The 21,035-nt window shown below is 37.4% G+C and overlaps 2 protein-coding genes across 5 annotated transcripts in view; one reads left to right on the forward strand and one right to left on the reverse strand.

The window, feature by feature from the left end:
* The window catches only part of pros (homeobox protein prospero), a 233,701-nt gene that overhangs the window by 108,220 nt on the left and 104,446 nt on the right, over nucleotides 1–21,035 (reverse strand). The window lies entirely within an intron of this gene.
* LOC141432376 (carboxypeptidase B-like) lies at nucleotides 192–2,760 on the forward strand. Its single transcript, XM_074093916.1, has 5 exons — nucleotides 192–233; nucleotides 326–676; nucleotides 839–1,081; nucleotides 1,970–2,158; nucleotides 2,546–2,760. The coding sequence occupies exons 1-5, from the start codon at nucleotides 207–209 to the stop codon at nucleotides 2,717–2,719; spliced, it is 984 nt and encodes a 327-aa protein (XP_073950017.1). The 5' UTR covers nucleotides 192–206; the 3' UTR covers nucleotides 2,720–2,760.

Here is a 21,035-nt window from a genome sequence, read left to right on the forward strand (position 1 = left end):
AAAATATTTTCAATGGACTTGTAGTCGGTTCCATTTTTTGTTATTTTTTGTTATTTTTTTGGAGTCGGTTTTACTTTTTGTTAATAATTTATCATTTATGTTTGCTGCCTTGCCTGCAGTTTTTCGGCATGCAACGCTGTTTTCCAGCTCTTAAATGTTGTATATTTCTAGCACACAAGCAAGTAAAAATTCAATCGGATCCAGTTATGTTTGGTGATTTCAATCAGTATTCTGTAAGTATGATTTTTAATCAAAAAATATAGAATTACAGCACATAATAATAATAATATGATAAATATCACAAACCACCCTGCTTATTGTTTAGATGAAAAACGATTTAGAGATAATGCTGAGAGATATTGACGAAGCAAATGTTACCGTCGAAGTAATCACTAGAACTGTTGAATACAATGACATAGTTATTTGTAAAATAACTCAATCTAAGCTACAATCAAGATACTTCAGAGCAAATGAAGACAAATACATGGATGAAGAGCCAGAGAAGAAAATAATATTTATTGTACACGGCCTCAGTGCTATGGGATTCACAAGAGTGCCATGCTTAAATGAGAAGAAATCGTTCATGAAGTTACTTAAATATTACACAGCACATTTGGACAAATTTGATATATTTTTGATTCCAATGGCTAATCCAGACGGGATTGGAGACGAGACCGTAAGTAAATCAATAATCAGAGTAAATTCAAGTAGTAGCTTATTACAATTATTAACACTGTTCGCTCTTCAACAAGTGATGCCGTTGTTGTCTCTAGTTTTTCAAAATGGTTGTCTATTGTGACCTTTTAAGCTCTACAGCTGGACATAAATATTTTTAAAGCTCGAAAACTGGAATAAGAATAAATCGCCACAGTCTGCGTGTTTGGGTGTGGCTTTGGACCGAAACTTCGACGTGTCGTGGAATGCGAGCAATAGCAACTCTTGCAACCAGCAGTACCCAGGACCCTCGCCGTTCTCCGAACTTGAAAGTCGAGCCATCGGGGATGTGCTGCACTATTACAGTCACAAGATCATCGCGTACATCCATGTCCATGGTGGGACATACGACCCTAATATATTCAAGGTAGGTATTAGGAGCCTACTAATACAGATGTATTATCAAAATTCGGATACTAAGTACCGAAAAATCTATTGACTTATTTTGTAATGTTAATTGCAAATAAATAGCATGGACTGTTAAAATTCGGATTATCGGGTTAGGTTAGGTTAGTTGGGTAGTAGGCATGACGTGTGTCTAATGTTTTTTACTAAGTAGTTTAAACAATCTTGTATTTGTTTCTTCTTTATTAAGTACCTTCTTAACTATACAAAGTGACATCAAATTCTTTCGAAATACTCCTGGTTATTATCGGGTAAGTTTGACTGAACCTGTGAAGGTTTTTCATCGGAATTTTTCATCTCAAGTGTAGTCACGTCTTTGACAAGACAAAATTTGCTGACGTAAGTTGTTCAGTCAACTTAACCCAACCATCTGCTGAATTATTCCAGAAGAATTCGAAGAGTTTTTTTTTTTAAATGTACATACAGATGTGTATCGCACTAATATTATAAATGCGAAAGTTTGGAAGTCTGTTTGTATGTTACTTCATCATGTCTAAACAGCAAAACCGATTTAGATGAAATTCGGTATACAGATAGTTTCTGTCTCGGGGAAGCACATAGGATAGTTTTTATCCCGGGAAATTGCATAGTTCACGCTGGATAGCGATTACCGAATTCTACGCGAGCGGAGTCGCGGGTATCGGCTAGTATTTAGATATAAATATTGTTTGTTTAGCAGTAAAGAAAGATAGAAAAAGTTAATAGAATAAAATTGCGCTAATTATCGTTAAAAAAATTCTAACAGTTTCATTTGCAAATTATTCACAGAAACAGAATTTAATTTCACATAAAAGATAAGTATCAAGTGATATCGGTGAGAACGTTTAATGAAAAAGATGGTAATTTTCAGGGTGATGCTGTTCTGTATCCGAAAGGCTTTACTGAAGTTGCTACGGAAGATGACAAGTATATCGATATCAAGGGTGAGATCGACGAGGCGATACGGAACGCGGGCTTCAAAGTGATGTCTGTTAGCATGGAAACGTTGTACAACTGGTACGGCAAAGTGCATGGGTCTAGTGTCGACTTTGCTTCGACGGTAAGGATATTTGAATTCTATTTTAGACGACCAGATGGCCTAGTGGTTAGAGAACCTGACTACGAAGCTTGAGGTCCCGGGTTCAATTCCCGCGTCGGGGCAGATATTTGTATGAAAAATACGAAGGTTTGTTCTCGGGTCTTGGGTGTTTAATATGTATTTAAGTATGTATCTATCAATATAATCATATTTATCCGTTGCTTAGTACCCATAACACAAGCTTTGCTAAGCTTACTTTGGGACTAGGTCAATTGGTGTGAATTGTCCCGTGATATTTATTTATTTATTTTATTTATTTATTTATTCCCCCCAAGCCACCCCGACTCTTGACTATTTTATCTTAAAATCTCTTTTCAATATTATTTAATATATACAAACATATTCCAGATATATGGGGTACCATATGCTATGGAGTTCGTGATGCAGCCATATGAAGACAATAAACGAGCAGAGCATTCCGACGAAAAGATCTCTGACAACGTGCTGACGGAAATCTGGAAAAGGGTCATCGATGTAGTCTTTACAAATATTTACAAAAACACTCATACGAACGATGTTTAATTAGTTATTTTTTATAAAAATTAAAGTGAATAGTAAAGTAACCTTCTGTTGTAATAGGTTTTTTGTTAAAAATTACATTTTCAATACAAACTATTTTTTGATTGACAGTAGTTGTATTATCATCCAACTTACATATGCATACCAAGTTACAAGTCAACCCGACCACTGGAAGTGGGTCAAAATGAACTTGCAACATTTGACCCAATAAAACAGGGCAAGTTAAATAAAAGCTTGTAAAAAAGCTTTAAAACAAAACGTTTATTAATAAAATCATCATAGTTCTAAACAAAACAGCGGTATATTTAATCTTAAGAAAAAATCAAACCAATGTAATGAGATGATGAATGAAAGGAAATGCGTTTTGAGTTACGCGCATAGAGTTCTGTAGTAAGATGCGGTAAATAATTCAATTTTGATCGACTATTACTCGTTTACATAAACAGCCTACTAGCCTAGCCGTGGTAATTTTTTTAATTGTTTATTATTCTTACCACCTGTTCGCCATCCATTGATTTAATTTATTTCACGGATATATGTGATGCCGTCTCTCTTTGTTTTGTTCGAATAGACGGAGACGGCATTACATTTATCCGTCAATTAAAATTAATCAATGAATGGCATAACAACCCCTTAATGTTTTAATGTTTATTTGGGCACAAACGGTACATGGTTCTTAAAAATAAACAAATTACAACTTACATAAACCAATAAAGCTGCCACCACTTACTGATTCATTTAAGTAAAAGTAAAATGATCGGGAAACAAAACTGAAAACAGGTTTGTTGGCTAAACACAAATACGGTCAGCAGTTAATTGAACAAAATTAACTTTTTTTTTTTTTTTTTTTTTTTTTTTATTGACTGGATGGCAAACGAGCAAATGGGTCTCCTGATGGTAAGAGATCACCACCGCCCATAAACATCTTCAACACCAGGGGTATTGCAGACGCGTTGCCAACCTAGAGGCCTAAGATGGGATACCTCACGTGCCAGTAATTTCACCGGCTGTCTTACTCTCCACGCCGAAACACAACAGTGCAAGCACTGCTGCTTCACGGCAGGATTAGCGAGCAAGATGGTGGTAGCAATCCGGGCGGACCTTGCACAAGGTCCTACCACCTGCAAACTTAACTATTTAAAGATGAAACTGCAAAATTGTAAAATGAATGCTATTAATCCAAAAGGGACAGAATGCCACTCTTGAACTTAACTAAGGATAAATGAAATACATCTACTTGACAGAAATTAGTATTATGGGCTTTACAGGCTCTGTTAATATAAGAGTTAGATTTATATTTTTTCCTCGTGAGGGGAACATGAAATAATTTATTGAAAGTTCGTGTGTTCAAACGGGAAGCTTTAAAACCTAATCTACTTAACAGATAGGGGGAGTCTATGTAGTTTCCTACGATTTTATACAAAAATATCTGATCTCTTAATGCGCGCCGGCACTCAAGCGTAACCATCTTGCTTGTATCAAATCCAGGTTTTTTATAATTTATGTGCTTAAGGAGCTTGGACTGAATTTTCTCTATTGAGTTAATATAGATACTATAACATGGATTCCATACAGTTGATGCATATTCCAGAATTGGTCTAACCAGGGAGTTAAAAAGCGTGAGTAAAGTACTAGCCTTCTTAAACTCTCTACCGATTCTCAAGACAAATCCGAGTAGACGGAAAGCCCTCGTTGTTATTTTGTCAATATGCTCATTAAATAATAATTTACTGTCCAGGTACACACCCAGGTCCTTAACAATATTAACCCTATTCACTGTCTCATCATTTAAGTGATAATCAAATTTAATAATTTGTTTTTTCCTGCCGAAAGTTATAACATTACATTTTTTTATATTCAAATGCAAATAATTAGTTTGACAATATTGATACAAACGAGTAAGATCTTCCTGTAACGCGTGACAGTCTTCAACACATTTTATAATTTTAAAAATCTTCTTATCGTCAGCATAAAGCAGACAAGAAGACGACTTGAAGTGCGAAGTCACGTCATTAATGAAAACATTAAAAAATAAGGGTCCGAGATGAGATCCCTGCGGTACACCAGATGAGATCGGAACAAAACTGGAACAGTAACCCTTAATAGCCACAGCCTGACAGCGGTCACGCAGATAAGAAGTAATCCAGCGCAGAAGGTCGCCGTGCACACCGGCAGATTCTAGTTTTCTTAAAAGTAAACTATGCGATATTTTGTCGAATGCTTTCGAATAATCGGTGTACACGACATCCACCTGATAGCCTTCCTCCATTCCACAATGTATTCTATCTAAAAACTCTATGAGATTTGACTCTGTGGATCTTTTACTGACAAAACCATGCTGCTCTTGTATCAAGTTTGGTCCCAAACAAGGAGAAATCTGGTCATAAATAATTTTTTCGAGTAGTTTGGGCACCGTATTAAGTTTAGAAATAGGTCTGTAATCTTCAATGTTATGTTTATTTCCGGATTTAAAAATCGGTGTCACAAATGATTGCTTCCATAATTTCGGCATAATTCCAGTCTGTAATGACCTTCTGTAAAGAGCTGCTATGGGCTCGGATAATTGACTACGACAATTGCGCCAAAAAATTGGGGGGATTCCGTCTGGACCCGCGCCCTTCCTGACATCAAGTTTTCTCAAATAGTTGCATACAACATCGGAGGAAATAGTTACGTTATTTAAATTTGTTAAACTGCTGGCTAAAGGAATGCTGGAAGGGGATCAAAAGTAAGGTGAGTATGCGATTCAAAGACAGATTGAAAATAACTATTGAAAGAAGAACAAATTTCATCACCATTGGAAACTTTTTTATCCCTAATGAACATTGAATCCGGTATGTCTGGACGATCCCTTTTTGATTTTACAAAGCGCCAAAAATATTTACAGTTGTTTTTTATTTTTGATTCGGCCAAACGTAGATAATTCTGATAACATGTCTCTTGGACCTGTTTTTGTCTATTACGTAGCAGAGAAAAAGTATCATAGTCATCCAAACGACCATAAATTTTCCATTTCTTATGAAATTTTAGTTTTTCGGACACAATCTTAATCAGAGCCTTTGAGTACCATACAGGATATTTAATGTTGTCATAAACAACTTTTGAAGGTACGTGCTCAGAGATTACTTGGTTCAACACATAGTAAAATTGCTTCACACTTAAATCAATGTCATTTAAGTCAAGACAGGCGTTCCAGTCAACCTCCGCAAGAGCAAAATTAACAGCATCGTAATTAGCAGCACGGAAAAGCAGTACTTGACGCGGTGGTGGACGTAAATGTGCACGAGTAAAGCACGCTTTATTTATTTCAATGTTGATGGGGGATGATGTTTATCCTCACCAACTAGAGGGTCCATAGATCGAGTGACTTCGCATTCCAAGTTTGACATCACAAGGTCCAATAGTCTGTTATTACAATTATAAATACAATTAAATTGCTGTAGGTCATTGAAAGAGAGAAAAGCACTGAGAGCTTCCACGAGTGGAGCTCTATTGGTACTGATATCAGACAAGATACGAACTGATGATTTGGGATCAGATGAGGCTGCAGACCATTGTGCCTGAGGAATATTGAAATCACCCACTATAAGGTAGAGATCCGCACTACTGTTAACTATGAATTCAGAGACTGACTCGAAAAAGTCAGCCTCACTATCAATTAAATCAGGACAAGGTGTACTATTTTTTTGAACTTTGAAGTGACAAAGTCGGGGGTTTTCCAACTTTTTGTCGGTTAGGTTATGTATCTTGTAAAGTGCTTGCCTCTAACATAAATTAGTAGCTTAAAGCTTAATATTTGCAAACGAATCACTATATCGAAAGATGGTCTTTGCAGATCTATAATGTTTTTGACAGACATATCTAACGATATCCCATATTGTGGGTATAGATGAGAAAAAAAAACACATCCACTAGATAAGAAGGCGTAGAGGAAAATCCTAAAAAAATTTTTTTTCAAAATTTATGTTGCTACTTTGTTACTAATTATGTTTTTATTCTAGCATTAGAAGTATCTAACCTAAGCAACGGACTGACGGATGAACGGACGGACATCGCGAAACATAAGTTCCTTGTAGGATAACGGAACTCTATATAGAAGGGTTACCGTTGCAGAAATCCTACAAATACGGAATAACAGTAGTTAAAAGTATTTTATTCTTTATTACGACGTCTAGTGTTTGGACATTAATTGATATCGCCAGTAGAGACAATTAATTAATACCGCCATAAATAAAGCAATTCAAAAGTAATGGTCGCTAAAAGTTAGCCACCTACATATTGATGTTACTTAAGGTTATAAAGAATTTTGGTAACACAATTACCTACTCAGCGCCAATCTAAGAATATACACAATTCATATTCATTTATTCAGTCAAATTCATGCTCATTACATTATTAGATGGTAGTTTGCGTATAAGATAACGTGCATTTTTTTATTAAACTACTCAGTCATTTCTGCCTACAACTATTGTACTTCCTCAAATCCTAAGGATACGAGTAGATAGATGATTCAAATAAATTTTTATTTACCATAAAAACTATTACTAATTTAAACGAGAGCCTAAGTGAACTTTTACAAAATCATTAGCTGATGATACGATGGAAAATCCTGCTCCACTTATATTATAAACACTTAACAAAATTTGTTTGTGTGTTACAATATGCGTGAAAATTTTTGCCGGTGTAGTTTTAGGTATAATAAAATTAATAAAGATCATGAAGTAAATTTTGGGAATTAAATAAATTCCCGGAATTTCGATTTGTCTGCCAGTTCTAATGGTTTACGCGAGCGAAGCGCGGGTATAGGAAAATTTAATAATAAGTGAACAAAATTGGTTGCAATGTTACTTTCTCTTAAGCACTGGCATTTTATTGCAAAAATATAATTCGAAGACTTCGTGTGTACATCCCATTGTTCCCACTAGACAGTGGCCATTAACAGCCACAATGTCTTATTATTGGTACACAACAATCAATGTATGTCAAAATTTGTATATCAACGTATCACAGTGCAGAATTCGATTAAGTGTGTCATGTTGTTGTCGCAGGAACTGGTCGTGCATACAAAAAGACTAAAGAAAGTGAAGGTACCGTTCTGAGGACTCTGAATGAGTTTTTTGTGTTGGCATGTATTCCATCCTGGTAATCAATTATTTGTAACAAAATCACAAAAGCGACGAAAATATTGTGTACAATACGCCTGTGTATTTTGATGTGACTATTGACTGGAAGTCTAAAACGGCGATATATTCCTTTAGAATAAGAACAAGTTTGGAGACTGTAAATTGATTGTTTAATTTGGTCAAGTTTAGGCGATGGTGAACGAGTTTTTTTATTACGAGTACATCATCATAGTGAATAACATTAAAATAGTTTTTCAATTCATTTTATATCAATAAATACGGAATCAGCCCCATTAGGACATGCTAGAAGTAGGTATAACGGTTTTGAAATGATTCACAATTTTTAAATTTTACCTACCACTTTTCGGTACCATCAGCCAAATATGTGGTCTACCACCCTTAAGTTGATTATCGTTTGCATGTCATAAAACAATAATGCCAATAGACGTGTCTGTCAACTTGAAAGGTCGACTTTAGCCACGTAATCATTTTATAGGAACTTGTTTAAAAATTGATAGACCACTTATTTGGCTGATGGTACTTCTACATAATACACCAAATCGTAACCGAAAATTTCATCATTCTTCGTTTTGTCTAACAACCAAAACACTTATGGACATTAGGTCGACAATTTAAAAATGTGGTTTATCCTGGTAATGAAACACCACATAACGACTGATTTGCAAATTTATTAGTTCAAAAAAATATTACGGCTACGTCTGTATGACATATAATATTCTCTAGTCATCCTGTCTTGCACAAGTGGTTGCAGAATAGCAAAGTATTTGTTTGTGCTCATTGATACGGTTTTCCGCAAAGTAACGTTTGATTTAATAAATTATTTAAGTACATGTAAACTTTTTTTGCAAAAAAATAAAGAAATAAAAACAATTGCCAAACCTGTGTATCGAGGGGAACAGATAGTCGGACACACATTGACATTGGACGAAAGCATATTTTGCCTAAGCTCAAATAGAGACCTTTCGCTCCACTTCGCGCTCGCTCGGTCATTTAAATTGGCTGGTCATTAATATTTTTCAACTCCTGATCACCAATTAAAAATCATCGTACTGTAGGATCTTGTTTAATCATACCGTTTTGCTGTGAATCTTTTAGAGACAACTGATTAGCAATTTGAAAGCATGGAACTGTACAGTTACTCATTTTACTCATTAAAAAAGGCGTGCATTGTATTTTTGCACAAAAAGTTAAAAAGAGTTCTTTTTCTGCTGCCAAGCCTTGCCAAGCCTACGGGCCGCCCGTCACGGCGCAGGCGTAAGGTTGCCAACTTATGGTTTACCCCTAGTTTTAGTGGTAAATATTAGGCTAAATATTTTAAGATTTACTTGTAAGAACTTAATATATACATATCACTTAATACGTAACACATCAAGCTTAAATATTGTTTTAATTTTTCGCTAATGTATTTTACTATTTTTGGAGCCATTTCTGATGTTTTGGTTAGAGCTGTCTGTTCCCTAACTTCTGTATCCACTTTTTATACTAGTTGCAAAACAAATAGATGCCAGCACGCCATTTATCTTCAGAGAAAAATATTTCTAAATAATTTTTCTACAAATATCAGAAATTATCTTTATTAAACGTCATACGGTAGTTTTAATAAATATTTATAACTTTGAGGTTGAAGGTTTGCCTAGGACTAATAAAACCAGAGGGCCTAAATACAAAATAGAACGTTGAGTAAAATTAAGGCTAAAATTGTTTCTTACAAAAATTCACAGATTTGGTGTCTCACTTGACTATCGAGCACATTGGAAATGAATCTATGAAAAATGTCGTTCTGACTTTTTTGACTTTTTCAAAAAGGTTAAGCTACAAGACAAACCCTTAAATCGATCGTCTTTGTTTTAGGCTCAAATTGTAGCTGACTAAAATGTCCAGAGGAGTTTTCCTGAATTTTTTGATATCATTCTTCGTTTCCGCAATATCGAGCGCCAAAATCAAAAATTCGAAAAAAAAAAAGTTTTTTCTGCGGGAACAGCAGGCTGTTGGCAACTCTGAGTAGGCGTCGACGTCGCACGAGCTCACTTTTATCAATGCCACTGGTTCATTAAACCCGATTGAGACCCGATTGTCTAGAAACGGTGCTTTATGTTACGTCGAAGTCTCATAATTGATAAATGTAATGGGAGTCATTTGACTATCAAACGGTTGACCAAATATGTTATTCGGCGAACACTTCTTTACATAATAAATATCTAAATAATCACTTCCCATTACTAACTGTGGTGTTTATTTAATAAAGGTCACTGTACCTATTGTATACGCATACAAACGTTGCAAGTTAATGAAAAGCTTGTAATCGTCATCATCATCTTAGCCTATATACGTCCAACTACTGGGCAATCTGGGCATAGGCTTCCTCTCAGAATGAGAGGCCTGGGGCAGTAGTTCAAACGCAAGCCCAGTGTGGATTGGGAACTTTACACATACCATTCCACCCATTTTACACGTAAAGAAATAAAGAAATCATTAATTCTTGACAACATATAAAAAATAATAAGTAAATATTTATGTATGTCACGAAATGGTCCCAAATGACCGTTTGATGATCATACATACCCATGTTGTCCTTCACCGTACAGCTCGTGGTAAATTTCAATCTAATATCGCATAAGAATTTTTAAAAATTTAAAGGTGCGTGCCCGGATTAGATAGAGCCCATAATCCACTGGTTGAGAGGCCATAGGTTAAACCACGACGCTGCCACGGCTTTTTCATCAAAGCTAACATAAAAGCTGGTAAAATCTTTAATGAATACAAGTGTCATATTGTATCGCACTGCGCTATATGGCCCTAAGTCACGTGGTAAGAAAGTAGGTGAAGATTACCAATGACTCAGTAGTTCTACATACAAACAAAGACGAAATCTTCCGCGACTTAATTTCAAATGACATTGACCCAGAGACGTTTCGGTAACGGCTCTAGGAGGCTTATTCTCAGTTTGGAGGTATCGTTAGCTTGAGATATTTACATTGCTATAAATGTAAGATTTACCGTCTTCTATTTTAATGAACACGCTCTCAGTGGTGTGAGACAAGCCAGTATGAAGACGAGACTTTGGCGATATATCACCATTGGGCATCATATCGATATAGGGCTATAGCCCTCTGTGGTTAGAGAACCTGACTATGAAACTTGATGTCCCGGGTCCAAACCCCAGTCGTGGCAGACATTACACGTAAAAAAATACGAATGTTTGTTCTTGTTCTTAAGTCTTGAGTGTTTAATATGTATTTAAGTATGTTTATCCGTTGCCCACCCATAACATGCTTTGCTTGCTTTGGGACTAGCTCAATTTATGTGAAGTGTCCCATGGTATTTATTATTTACGAGTATTAATCGTGAGATACAGTTTGTTATGTTTGACAAAAAAAAAAGTTACATTTTGAGGTAAAAATAAAAAATCAATCGGAATCGGCATGAGCTGCTTTTATATTTTCAACCGACTTCAAAAAAGGAGACAATTCGTCTATGTTTTTTTTTGTGCGTTTGTTACGCGATAACTCCCCAATTGCGGGCCAAATTTCAAAATTCTTTATTGTTCTAAAGGATATAGGTACTTCCGAGGTGGTCCTATTGACACCAAGTTAGGATCTGATGATGGGATCTTAGAAAAATCGAGGACAACCCTCGAATTCTTTAAGCGCACTTACAGCAATTTTGTCATTTTTAACACCAAGTCAAGTATTCAGAAAGTATCATTTAGTGAACTGGGTCTGATAAAGAAGACCGTAGAAACCGGTACTCTGTTATGAAATAATATAACTATGCCATGTTTGAGTTTAATGGAATCGTTATGGGATGTACTTTGTCTACAAATTACTAAAAATCAAGAATAAAAAATTAACAAAAAAAGGAACCGACTTCGAAAACCTTGAAAATAATTTTCTATCAGTCTGAAGTCGGTGCCTCAGCACGATCCAGCAGGAGTGATTGAAGCCCAATATACTCGTATAGTTGTAGGTGAGGTAGACGATTATAGGTCCACTCCTGCTGGCTCGTGCTGTGGCACCGGCTTCAAAGTAGTAGATAATTATTTTCAAGGTTTTTGAAGTCGGTTCCTTTTTTTGTTAATTTTTTGAATCCAATATTATTTTTATATGTTTTATATAATGAACAAAAAAAAAAGAATAAAGATCTATATCTGCTGAACCTCCAAAAAAACAAAACTCTTTGTCCTAAGCATCAGTTAAAACAGTCGGGTTTCAAGAGGTTAAAATACAAGAAGAACGGGCATTATAGTAGTCAATGGAAAGCCTTTTTTAACCGACTTCAAAAAAAGGAGGAGGTTATCAATTCGGTTGTATTTTTTTATGTTTGTTACCTCATAACTCCGTCATTTATGAAATGATTTGAATTTTTTTTTTTCATTCGTCTAGGAATGCTTTCAATTAGGTCCCATAAGCACCAAATCAGGATCTGATAATATCTCTGATATATCTGAAAATATTGTTGGAACGCGTATGGTAATTTCGATATATGTAGGAGTAACTCGTGCATTTGCTCTTGAAAATCATCATTTGATGAAGTGGAACTGATGATGAAGACCAAATTTGACCAATGGACTACTTAATAACAAGTACTTCACGGGTTGAATTTCAATTACTTTAACGCAGGTGCTAAGCAATTTAAGCTCATCGTAAATCATATAGTGAAATGGAACGGTGATAAAGCACCAGGTCTCCTCAATAATTAACGTCTCTGCATCGGAAAAAATTTTTTTTCGTAAAAGGTGACGAGTAGTTGACATTAAACTATTGTATCTTAGATCTTTTACACTAAAAAGGGTGGAAAAAAATATAACAAAAAATAGAACCAACTAATAAAACCATGAAAATAATTTTCTATCAGTCTGAAGTCGGTGCCTCAGCACGAGCCAGCAGGAGTGATTGAAGCCCAATATACTCGTATAGTTGTAGGTGAGGTAGACGATTATAGGTCCACTCCTGCTGGGTCGTGCTGAGGCACCGACATCAGACTGGTAAAAAATTATTTTCATGGTTTTTTGTAGTCGGTTCTATTTTTTGTTATAGTTTTTTTTGTTTTAAAGAAGTCGAAAAGTAAAGTACCGTAACCATTTAGGTTACATTACTATTTGCTTGCCTTTCTGACCATACTAGTACAAGAATATTCCGCTATCATAATACCAACTTGAAAAATTGGCAACGGAATCCTTTGACCCGACTTTGACCTAAATGTATCAAAGTAAATGCGATGATAACTATCAAAGTCAAGATTTCTATGATGCAAGTACAGTCACCGTTAATCGTTATCATACATGCCATTAGCGATAAATAAATAAGTCCCATTTAACCGAGTCGAACCCATAAAAGTGCAAGGCTATTAAAAAATTGCATGCTAATTACCTAAACATGGAAACCAAAGTCGATAAAAATATGATTTCGGTTTCTTCGGTTTAATTAAACGATTTGCTACGCATTTTAACACGATATGCCCTGAACTACGTTCTGACTATCGAACAACTTGTACCTACCTTGTATTTAATTTGTCTGAACATTTTCGGATCGAGAAACAGACGATAAACGTGTGAACGTTGATGACTTTGTTCTTTAGAAAATGATAATGCATGCTCTAAATTTACTATGGACGTTTCTGTCATTATGGCAATGGCTGAGGTTGACGTTATTTTTTTCAACCTGATCTTTCGGACAAGCCAGGAGATGCGAGACAAATTAGAAAAAGTTAAAGACTTGTAGGCGCATCTATTGATGCCCGTTCCAATCTTTATCATTGGGAATGAAGTTATTGCCGGCATTAATTCCGGAAGTCAATTCAAAACCACAGAGAATCACCGCAACATAAAAACTGGCGAAATAATTGCATCAAAAGACTTTTAATCGGATAAATTTAAGGTCTGGGCAAATCCAGGAAACGTTAGGCTCATACCACTATATTTTCCTAGGTCTGCCTTTATTCGTTTGGTCATCCCCCGAAACCCACTGGGCAACATGGGCCAATACTTGGCCTATAAAAAAAACGAAATCAATTCATAATTGGAACATAGGCTCGTCTACAGATTATCCGATCCGAGTGATCCGACAACCGTCCTCGTTCGTTCCTTACGGTTGTTTGTGGGCCGGTTGCGTGCGCTCGCGCAGTCCGCACCGGTACTGCGCGCGCGCCGCACGCCTCTCCTGCGCACGTAATCGACTATAAACGGTTAATTCGACTATTAAATCGATTTACGTGCATTTGGCGGTTTAATTGGCAAATTTGTAATGGAGAGGTGGCTCGTGATCGCGATTGGTGAGTGTGTATGAATTGATTGATTTAAATTTAAATGGGTGTTGTAAATACTTACATTAACTTTTCAACAAGCTCAAGAGATAGAGCAACGAGCATGTAGATATCTCACTGTTTGTAAGTTTTGTTTGTTTATTTATTTTTATACAAAAGTTTACATCCATACGTGTACACTCACCAGCACGAATATGTGACACAATAAAGAGTGAATAAAATATCTGATACGATTCAATTACGGTAGATCGTGTCAGATATTTTGGCACTCTTCGTAGTGTCAGATGTTAATGCAAGTGACTGTAAATAGCAATCCAAAAACGCGACCACAAGGGATGTGGTCTAATTTAATTGGATTTTAATAGGATTGTGAAATTAATACTGGAATAAAATATCACCCTTGATAGTATTAAATAAGTAAACAAAACAAGAAGTGTACGGTCACAAAAGAAGTTGGAAAACTTTGCTTACGTATTTTTGACACTATTTTTAGGGTTTTAGCAGAAGAAAGTATTGTTTTGGGGCGATAAAAATATGAAAATAAAGTGGACTGTAGCTAAATTTTAAATCAAAAACGAAAGCAAAGGAAATCTAAGTTTCTCGAAAACAATTAGTTATTCCGTTTATACAAATAGAAAGAGGGCGCGAAAAGTGCTTATACGCATACCTGGTTTCCTCAGGGTGTGTACTGCTCTGTGAGGCCTCAATCAAGACCGGCACATCAGCTACTTACGAGTGTACGAGCTCGGTTTACCACTGTTTTCGCCTCCGCAGCCTTACTTAATCTGCCCACACCTTCTCACAACACGAAATAATGCATATGCACTTATTTTAATGTATTAAAAAAATAGAAAGAGTTTCTTTACTCTTAGTTTGTACAAATATTAGATCCGCCTGTTATGAGGTCGATATGAAAAGTGTGTAATTCAATATGGCACGCGCCGGAACACGGGTTGCCATATACAAAACGGAAGTTAGAAATAAAATTTATAAAATGTTGCCATTACAAAAAAGCAACGTGAAAGTTGAACATACCGCTCACCTAAATATGCAGTATTTACGATACAAAAATTACATTTAAACAAAACAATTAGCCTAAAACTATGACTCTACCATGATGAGTCTGGCGAAATTAATTTGACAGTGGCAAGGACATAGTTTCACGACAGGCCGCTTGTAATGACCAGTCGCAGTTCGAACCGTGACGACTCTACATACTCCGTCGGATCCCGGATGTAAAGCCGAAATACGACCGAGAGTCCATTTCAAAGGACTAGTTTGTTCGTTGATTAACAGCACTAATGTACCAACGAGAATATTTGTGTTAACCTTATTCCATTTAGCCCTCTGCTGCAATGTGTGTACGTACTCGCTATGCCACCGATGCCAAAAGTCTTGGTGCATTTTCTGTATTAATTTCCAGCGATTACTGATACTGACGTTCTGGTCAGTAAAGTCTTCTTCCGGAAGGATGGACAGAGGTTCAAGCGTTAAGAAATGACCCGGGGTAATTGCCGATAAGTCATTCGGGTCTGTACTAATAGGGGTGAGAGGACGCGAGTTGAGCATGGCCTCAATCTGCGTGAGGACGGTGTAAAATTCCTCGAACGTTAAGCGTTGGTTTCCAACGACTCTAGCCTAAATGAGTCTTAATGGAACGTATGCCAGATTCGGCCAAACCATTAAAATGCGGGCTACCAGGGGGGTTAAACGAAAACTTTAGTTCCTGCGCGTTGGCAGCACTCTTCATAAGCGGACCGAGATAGTTACTAGCGCCGATAAGTTACGACCCTGGTCTGATACAATTTGGTTACACCGACCTCGACGTGCAATAAACCGCTTCAATACACAAAGGAAGGCTTCCGTCGATAACTCCGAAGCGAGTTCTATGTGTATAGCCTTCGTACTTGTACAAACGAACACACATATGTAGCCTTTGTACGTTCTCACACCCACGTCCACGTCCGAGAGCGATATCGAAAGGTCCTCCATAATCGATGGCGACACTAGAAAATGGCTTTATTTTGGAAATACGACATAATGGAAGGTTTCCCATAAGCGGAGCTGAAGCGGGCGCGGGGTGAGCCCGAAAACATTTGACACAACCACCGACAACCGCCCGAATAGCTCGCTTGGGCGATAAGATCCAAAAAGATTGCGCAAGAAGGTTTTGTAGAGTTTGAGCACCTGGGTGTAAAAATCTCTTATGATATTCTTCAATAATTAATACTGTCAATCGATGGGAGCGAGGCAATAATATGGGATATTTTATAGAAAATTTAATTGGTGCATTCGCCAAGCGACCGCCCACCCTGACAATACCCGCCGCGTCAATAAACAACGAGAGCTTGCGCAAGCTTTTTGGCAGTAAATTTACACGACCATCCTTAAGATGGGTGATCTCTACAGAAAACGAAGTGAGCTGCACATGTTTTAACAAAAACATGAGAGCTGCCGTAGTTTCCGAATTCTGTAAAGATCCGACAATTTTGTTGTTAAACAACCGACAAAACCGAAAACAATAGGCTAACACTCGCTTTAACGTGAAAAGCGAAGAAAACTGTCGAGAAGCATGTCAATTAAACTAGAAGTGTTTGACGCTACTAAGGTACAAATCCGCTGTTCTTCCAAGGTAGAGCCATTTGCCGGCTCGTCCAGTGACGATGAAGGCCAATTGCGTTCGTCTTTCAGCAACCAGGAAGGACCTCTCCACCAGAGTTCACACCCAATCAGATCCGCGGGCAGCATACCCCGAGATCCCACATCGGCTGGATTGGATAGAGTACTTACGTGGCGCCAACGATCAGGAGCGATAATTTCTTGAATATGACTAACACGGTTGGCCACGAAAGTCTTCCAGCGAGATGGACACGACTTGATCCACGCCAGGGCTACGCTTGAATCTGACCAGGCGACGACATCCTGAATAAGATATAAAGGCCGCAAAGCTTCCTGAACAGACAGCATTAAATCCGACAAAAGAACGGCGGCTTGCAGTTCCAACCTCGGAATTGATAATTTACGAAGAGGTGCCACTTTAGATTTAGCACAACAAAACTCTACAAATGTAGAGTCGTCTGCAGCAACAACACGACAGTAAATAACTGCAGCATAACCGCGCTCCGAGGCGTCGCAAAACCCATGAAGCTGCAACGAAACGAAAGAATGAACGATGCGACGAGGAATGATAATAGACTCTAACAACGACAACTGAGATTTAAAACGAGTCCATTCTGCGGCGATCACTTCCGAAACGTCGTCGTCCCAATGGATCCCCGATGACCATAAGACTTGCATTAAATATTTCGCATGAAACGCGATAGGGCATAAAAAACCTAATGGGTCATAAATGCGTGCGATGTTCGAAAGGATGGTACGCTTAGTACATCTTTGGTCACTAGGACTTGACACTTCAAATTGAAATGAATCAATCTGTGGACGCCACGATAATCCCAATATTTTAAGCGATAAGTCCGAAATTTCGTCAAAATGTTTAAATTCACTCGAGTACAACTCAGAGGGCGGGAGATCAGCGATAAGTTTCTTATTATTGGAGGTCCATTTTCTCAAATGGAACCCACCCGACGACAAAATCGTAGAAAGTTCTGATCTTAAAAGTAGAGCCTGCTCGATAGAGTCAGCACCCGTGACGACGTCATCGACATATATATCTCTACCAAGCACCATCGAACCAGTAGGATGAGTGACTGTAGACTCCTGGGCTAACTGCGCGATAGTTCGAAGAGCTTGATAAGGGGCAGATTTGACTCCATAAGTTACAGTCACTAATCTGTAATCTTTAACCGGACTGTTAGTAGAGCGTCGCCATAGAATCCGCTGGTACTCTGCATCTTTATCAGCTACGAGGATTTGTCGATACATGGCTTTTATGTCACCTGTAAAAACTACTTTGTGCCATCGAAACCGAGTAAGAATATCAAAGATGTTTGCTTGTAACTTGGGACCTGCCAAGAGTGTATCATTGAGCGACAATCCATTACTGTCTCTACAACTCGCGTCAAAAACGGCTCGAAGCGGTGTGCTAACAGAGTCGGGACGAAGAACGGCATGATGAGGAATGTAATAAAAATTCCCAACACCCACAGACGGTTGCTCTACCTCCTCCATGTGACCGCTCGTCTCATACTCATCCATAAACGAAACATAAGCTTCACGAAAATCAGCATGCTTTGAAAGCTTGCGTTCCAACGAAAAGAGTCTGCGCATTGCAGTTTCCCGAGTGTTCGAAAATATAGGCCTATTCAGAGGATCGACGAAAGGCAAAGGTACCACGAAACGGCCTTCACTCGTAGAACGAAAATTCTCAACGAAAATGTCTTCACAAAGTTGGTCCTCTTTCGACAATATAGATTTACTGGAACTACTAACATTCTCTAGCTCCCAGAATCTTTTTAGAGAACTGTCCAACGATAAATTAGATTGTGAAGAACTCGAAACGAAAAAACAATCTTTCCGACGACGATTATTGAAAGATTGCAAATGACTTTCATCACACTCCCCTATAATTATCCATCCAAATATGGTTTCAATAGCCTTAGGTTGACCCATACTTCCCTGTCTGCGACCATTAGCAAGAGAGGATGCAAATATGTCTGCGTTAAGCAATAAATCAATTGGTCCAGGATTTGCAAAGTCTGGGTCAGCAAGGCGCACATCCTTTATGTGATTCCACTTAGAAAAATCTACGATATGACATGGTTGATCAGCACAAATAGTTGGTAACACAAGGGCTTCAAAATTAAATTCAGTCTGATTTGTCCCCATGGATTTCACGGAACACAACAACGACCCTCTGGGCTGAGCCACAGCATTCCCAATCCCAGAGACAGACTCACCAGTTCGGTTAATTTTTAATCCAAGGCGCTCAGCACATTGTTCCGAAATAAAATTACATGCACTCGCACAATCCAATAAAGCACGAGCTGGATGATACTGTCCAACACTGTCCTTGACTGCTACCCTAGCAGTTGCAAATAACACTGTGTTACTATTTGATACAGTAGTCAAAGCAATATTAGTGCCTGATGGGCCACTCACCAAGACTTGTGGTGCCGGCTCATCCACTGGAGGTTTTGATGTTGATTTATAGAAATGCAAGAGAGTGTGGTGCGAGTACCCACACACACTACAACCAGATGACTCATGGCACTGTTTTACCTTGTGATTAATTGATAAACAACGAACACACAAACCCTTATTTTTTACGAATTTAAATCTTGCAGTTGCATCCAACTTTAAAAACTTATCACAACTGGCTAAACTGTGCTGATCATTACAATACTCACAAGCCGATGATGTAATGAAAAGAGTTGTCTTTGTTTTCCGATGATTGAAAGTTGCACTATGGTTGGATTTATTAGACAAATTATGATTTGGTATGGGCCTAACATCCATTACTTCTAAGGCACGAATCTGCTTTTCAATGAATTCCTGTAGTTTTTAAAGTCTGGAATATCATTAGAGTTGAATTCAAGTTGGAATGCCTCGCGTGTATGCTTGTCTAATTTGGACCAAAGTAAATGAACCAACATAAAATTACTGTCTGGTAAACGAAGTTTCTCTAACACTTGTAAAGTTTCTTTGAATGTGCGATGCACTCGCTCCAACTCCACTCCTGACTTTGACTTAACCTGTTCACAGTACAACATTTTTTCATAGTAGGTAAAAGCAATCTGCCGTTTTTTATTAAAATGCAAATTTAAAGCATTATATGCATCAATATAGCTATCATTTGAAATAGGATAGTTTTTTATTAAATCCAATGCTGTACCTTGAACACTTGTCAACAAGTAATGCAACTTTTCAATATTTGGAATATCTCTTTTATGGATCAACGAATTAAACAACTGAATAAAAGAAATCCAATTTTCCAGTTTACCATCAAAAGGTTTTATGTTAATTTTAGGTAATTTGGCTGATATGTTTTCATTATATTGCTTAACAGGAGCACATTGTTGTGATCGTAACCGCGTAAGAACCGATTTCATTTTAGTCTCGAAATCCACTGTCACTTGAAATTCCACCTTACTATCACTACAATTCGAAATTACTGCTCGCTGAGCTTCATGAAAACTCTCCGAAATAGGCTTTAGATCATTTTCTGTATAGCCAACCAAATCAGTACCCATCATAAACTCCAAACGCATCATGGCATAGTCACGTTCGACTATGTTCTGATCGGCTTTCACTTCACTTGACACAGAATGCTCACTTTCCGTCATTTTTATTGAAATACGAAACAAACAATTAAACAAAGTTTATACGAAAACAACGAAACGATAACGACAATAATAAACTTTGTTTAACCTCAAACTGTTTACATCAAACGTCAACTGTCAATTTGATAATAAATGACAGTAGCCAAATGCTACCACACTAACGAAACAAAATTAATGAATCGGAAAGGAACGTTATCTATGACAACAAGTGTCCCAATATTGCCAACACAAATTTACAAAAAAATACAAACTAAAGCAAGTCACTCTTCCTTTTTGTAATGGCGACCGAATAAAAGTATACCTTCAAATTTCGAACGAAAATTAAAACGCGATAAAATTATGTTTTTTAGCTTTAAATAGGTAACTTTTCACGATCCGGCCGAAGGATCAATGTTTGGGGCGATAAAAATATGAAAATAAAGTGGACTGTAGCTAAATTTTAAATCAAAAACGAAAGCAAAGGAAATCTAAGTTTCTCGAAAACAATTAGTTATTCCGTTTATACAAATAGAAAGAGGGCGCGAAAAGTGCTTATACGCATACCTGGTTTCCTCAGGTGTGTACTGCTCTGTGAGGCCTCAATCAAGACCGGCACATCAGCTACTTACGAGTGTACGAGCTCGGTTTACCACTGTTTTCGCCTCCGCAGCCTTACTTAATCTGCCCACCCTTCTC

The sequence above is a fragment of the Choristoneura fumiferana genome, chromosome 11 (genome assembly GCF_025370935.1).
Source record: "Choristoneura fumiferana chromosome 11, NRCan_CFum_1, whole genome shotgun sequence".
Classification (NCBI taxonomy): domain Eukaryota; kingdom Metazoa; phylum Arthropoda; class Insecta; order Lepidoptera; family Tortricidae; genus Choristoneura; species Choristoneura fumiferana.

Bases quoted from the DNA above. Each gene is read 5' to 3' on its own strand.
- LOC141432376 (XM_074093916.1), top strand. From the start codon at position 207: ATGTTTGGTGATTTCAATCAGTATTCT. The intron at 234-325 runs GTAAGTATGATT...CTTATTGTTTAG, and splicing joins GTGATTTCAATCAGTATTCT to ATGAAAAACGATTTAGAGAT. The intron at 1,082-1,969 runs GTAGGTATTAGG...GGTAATTTTCAG, and splicing joins ACGACCCTAATATATTCAAG to GGTGATGCTGTTCTGTATCC.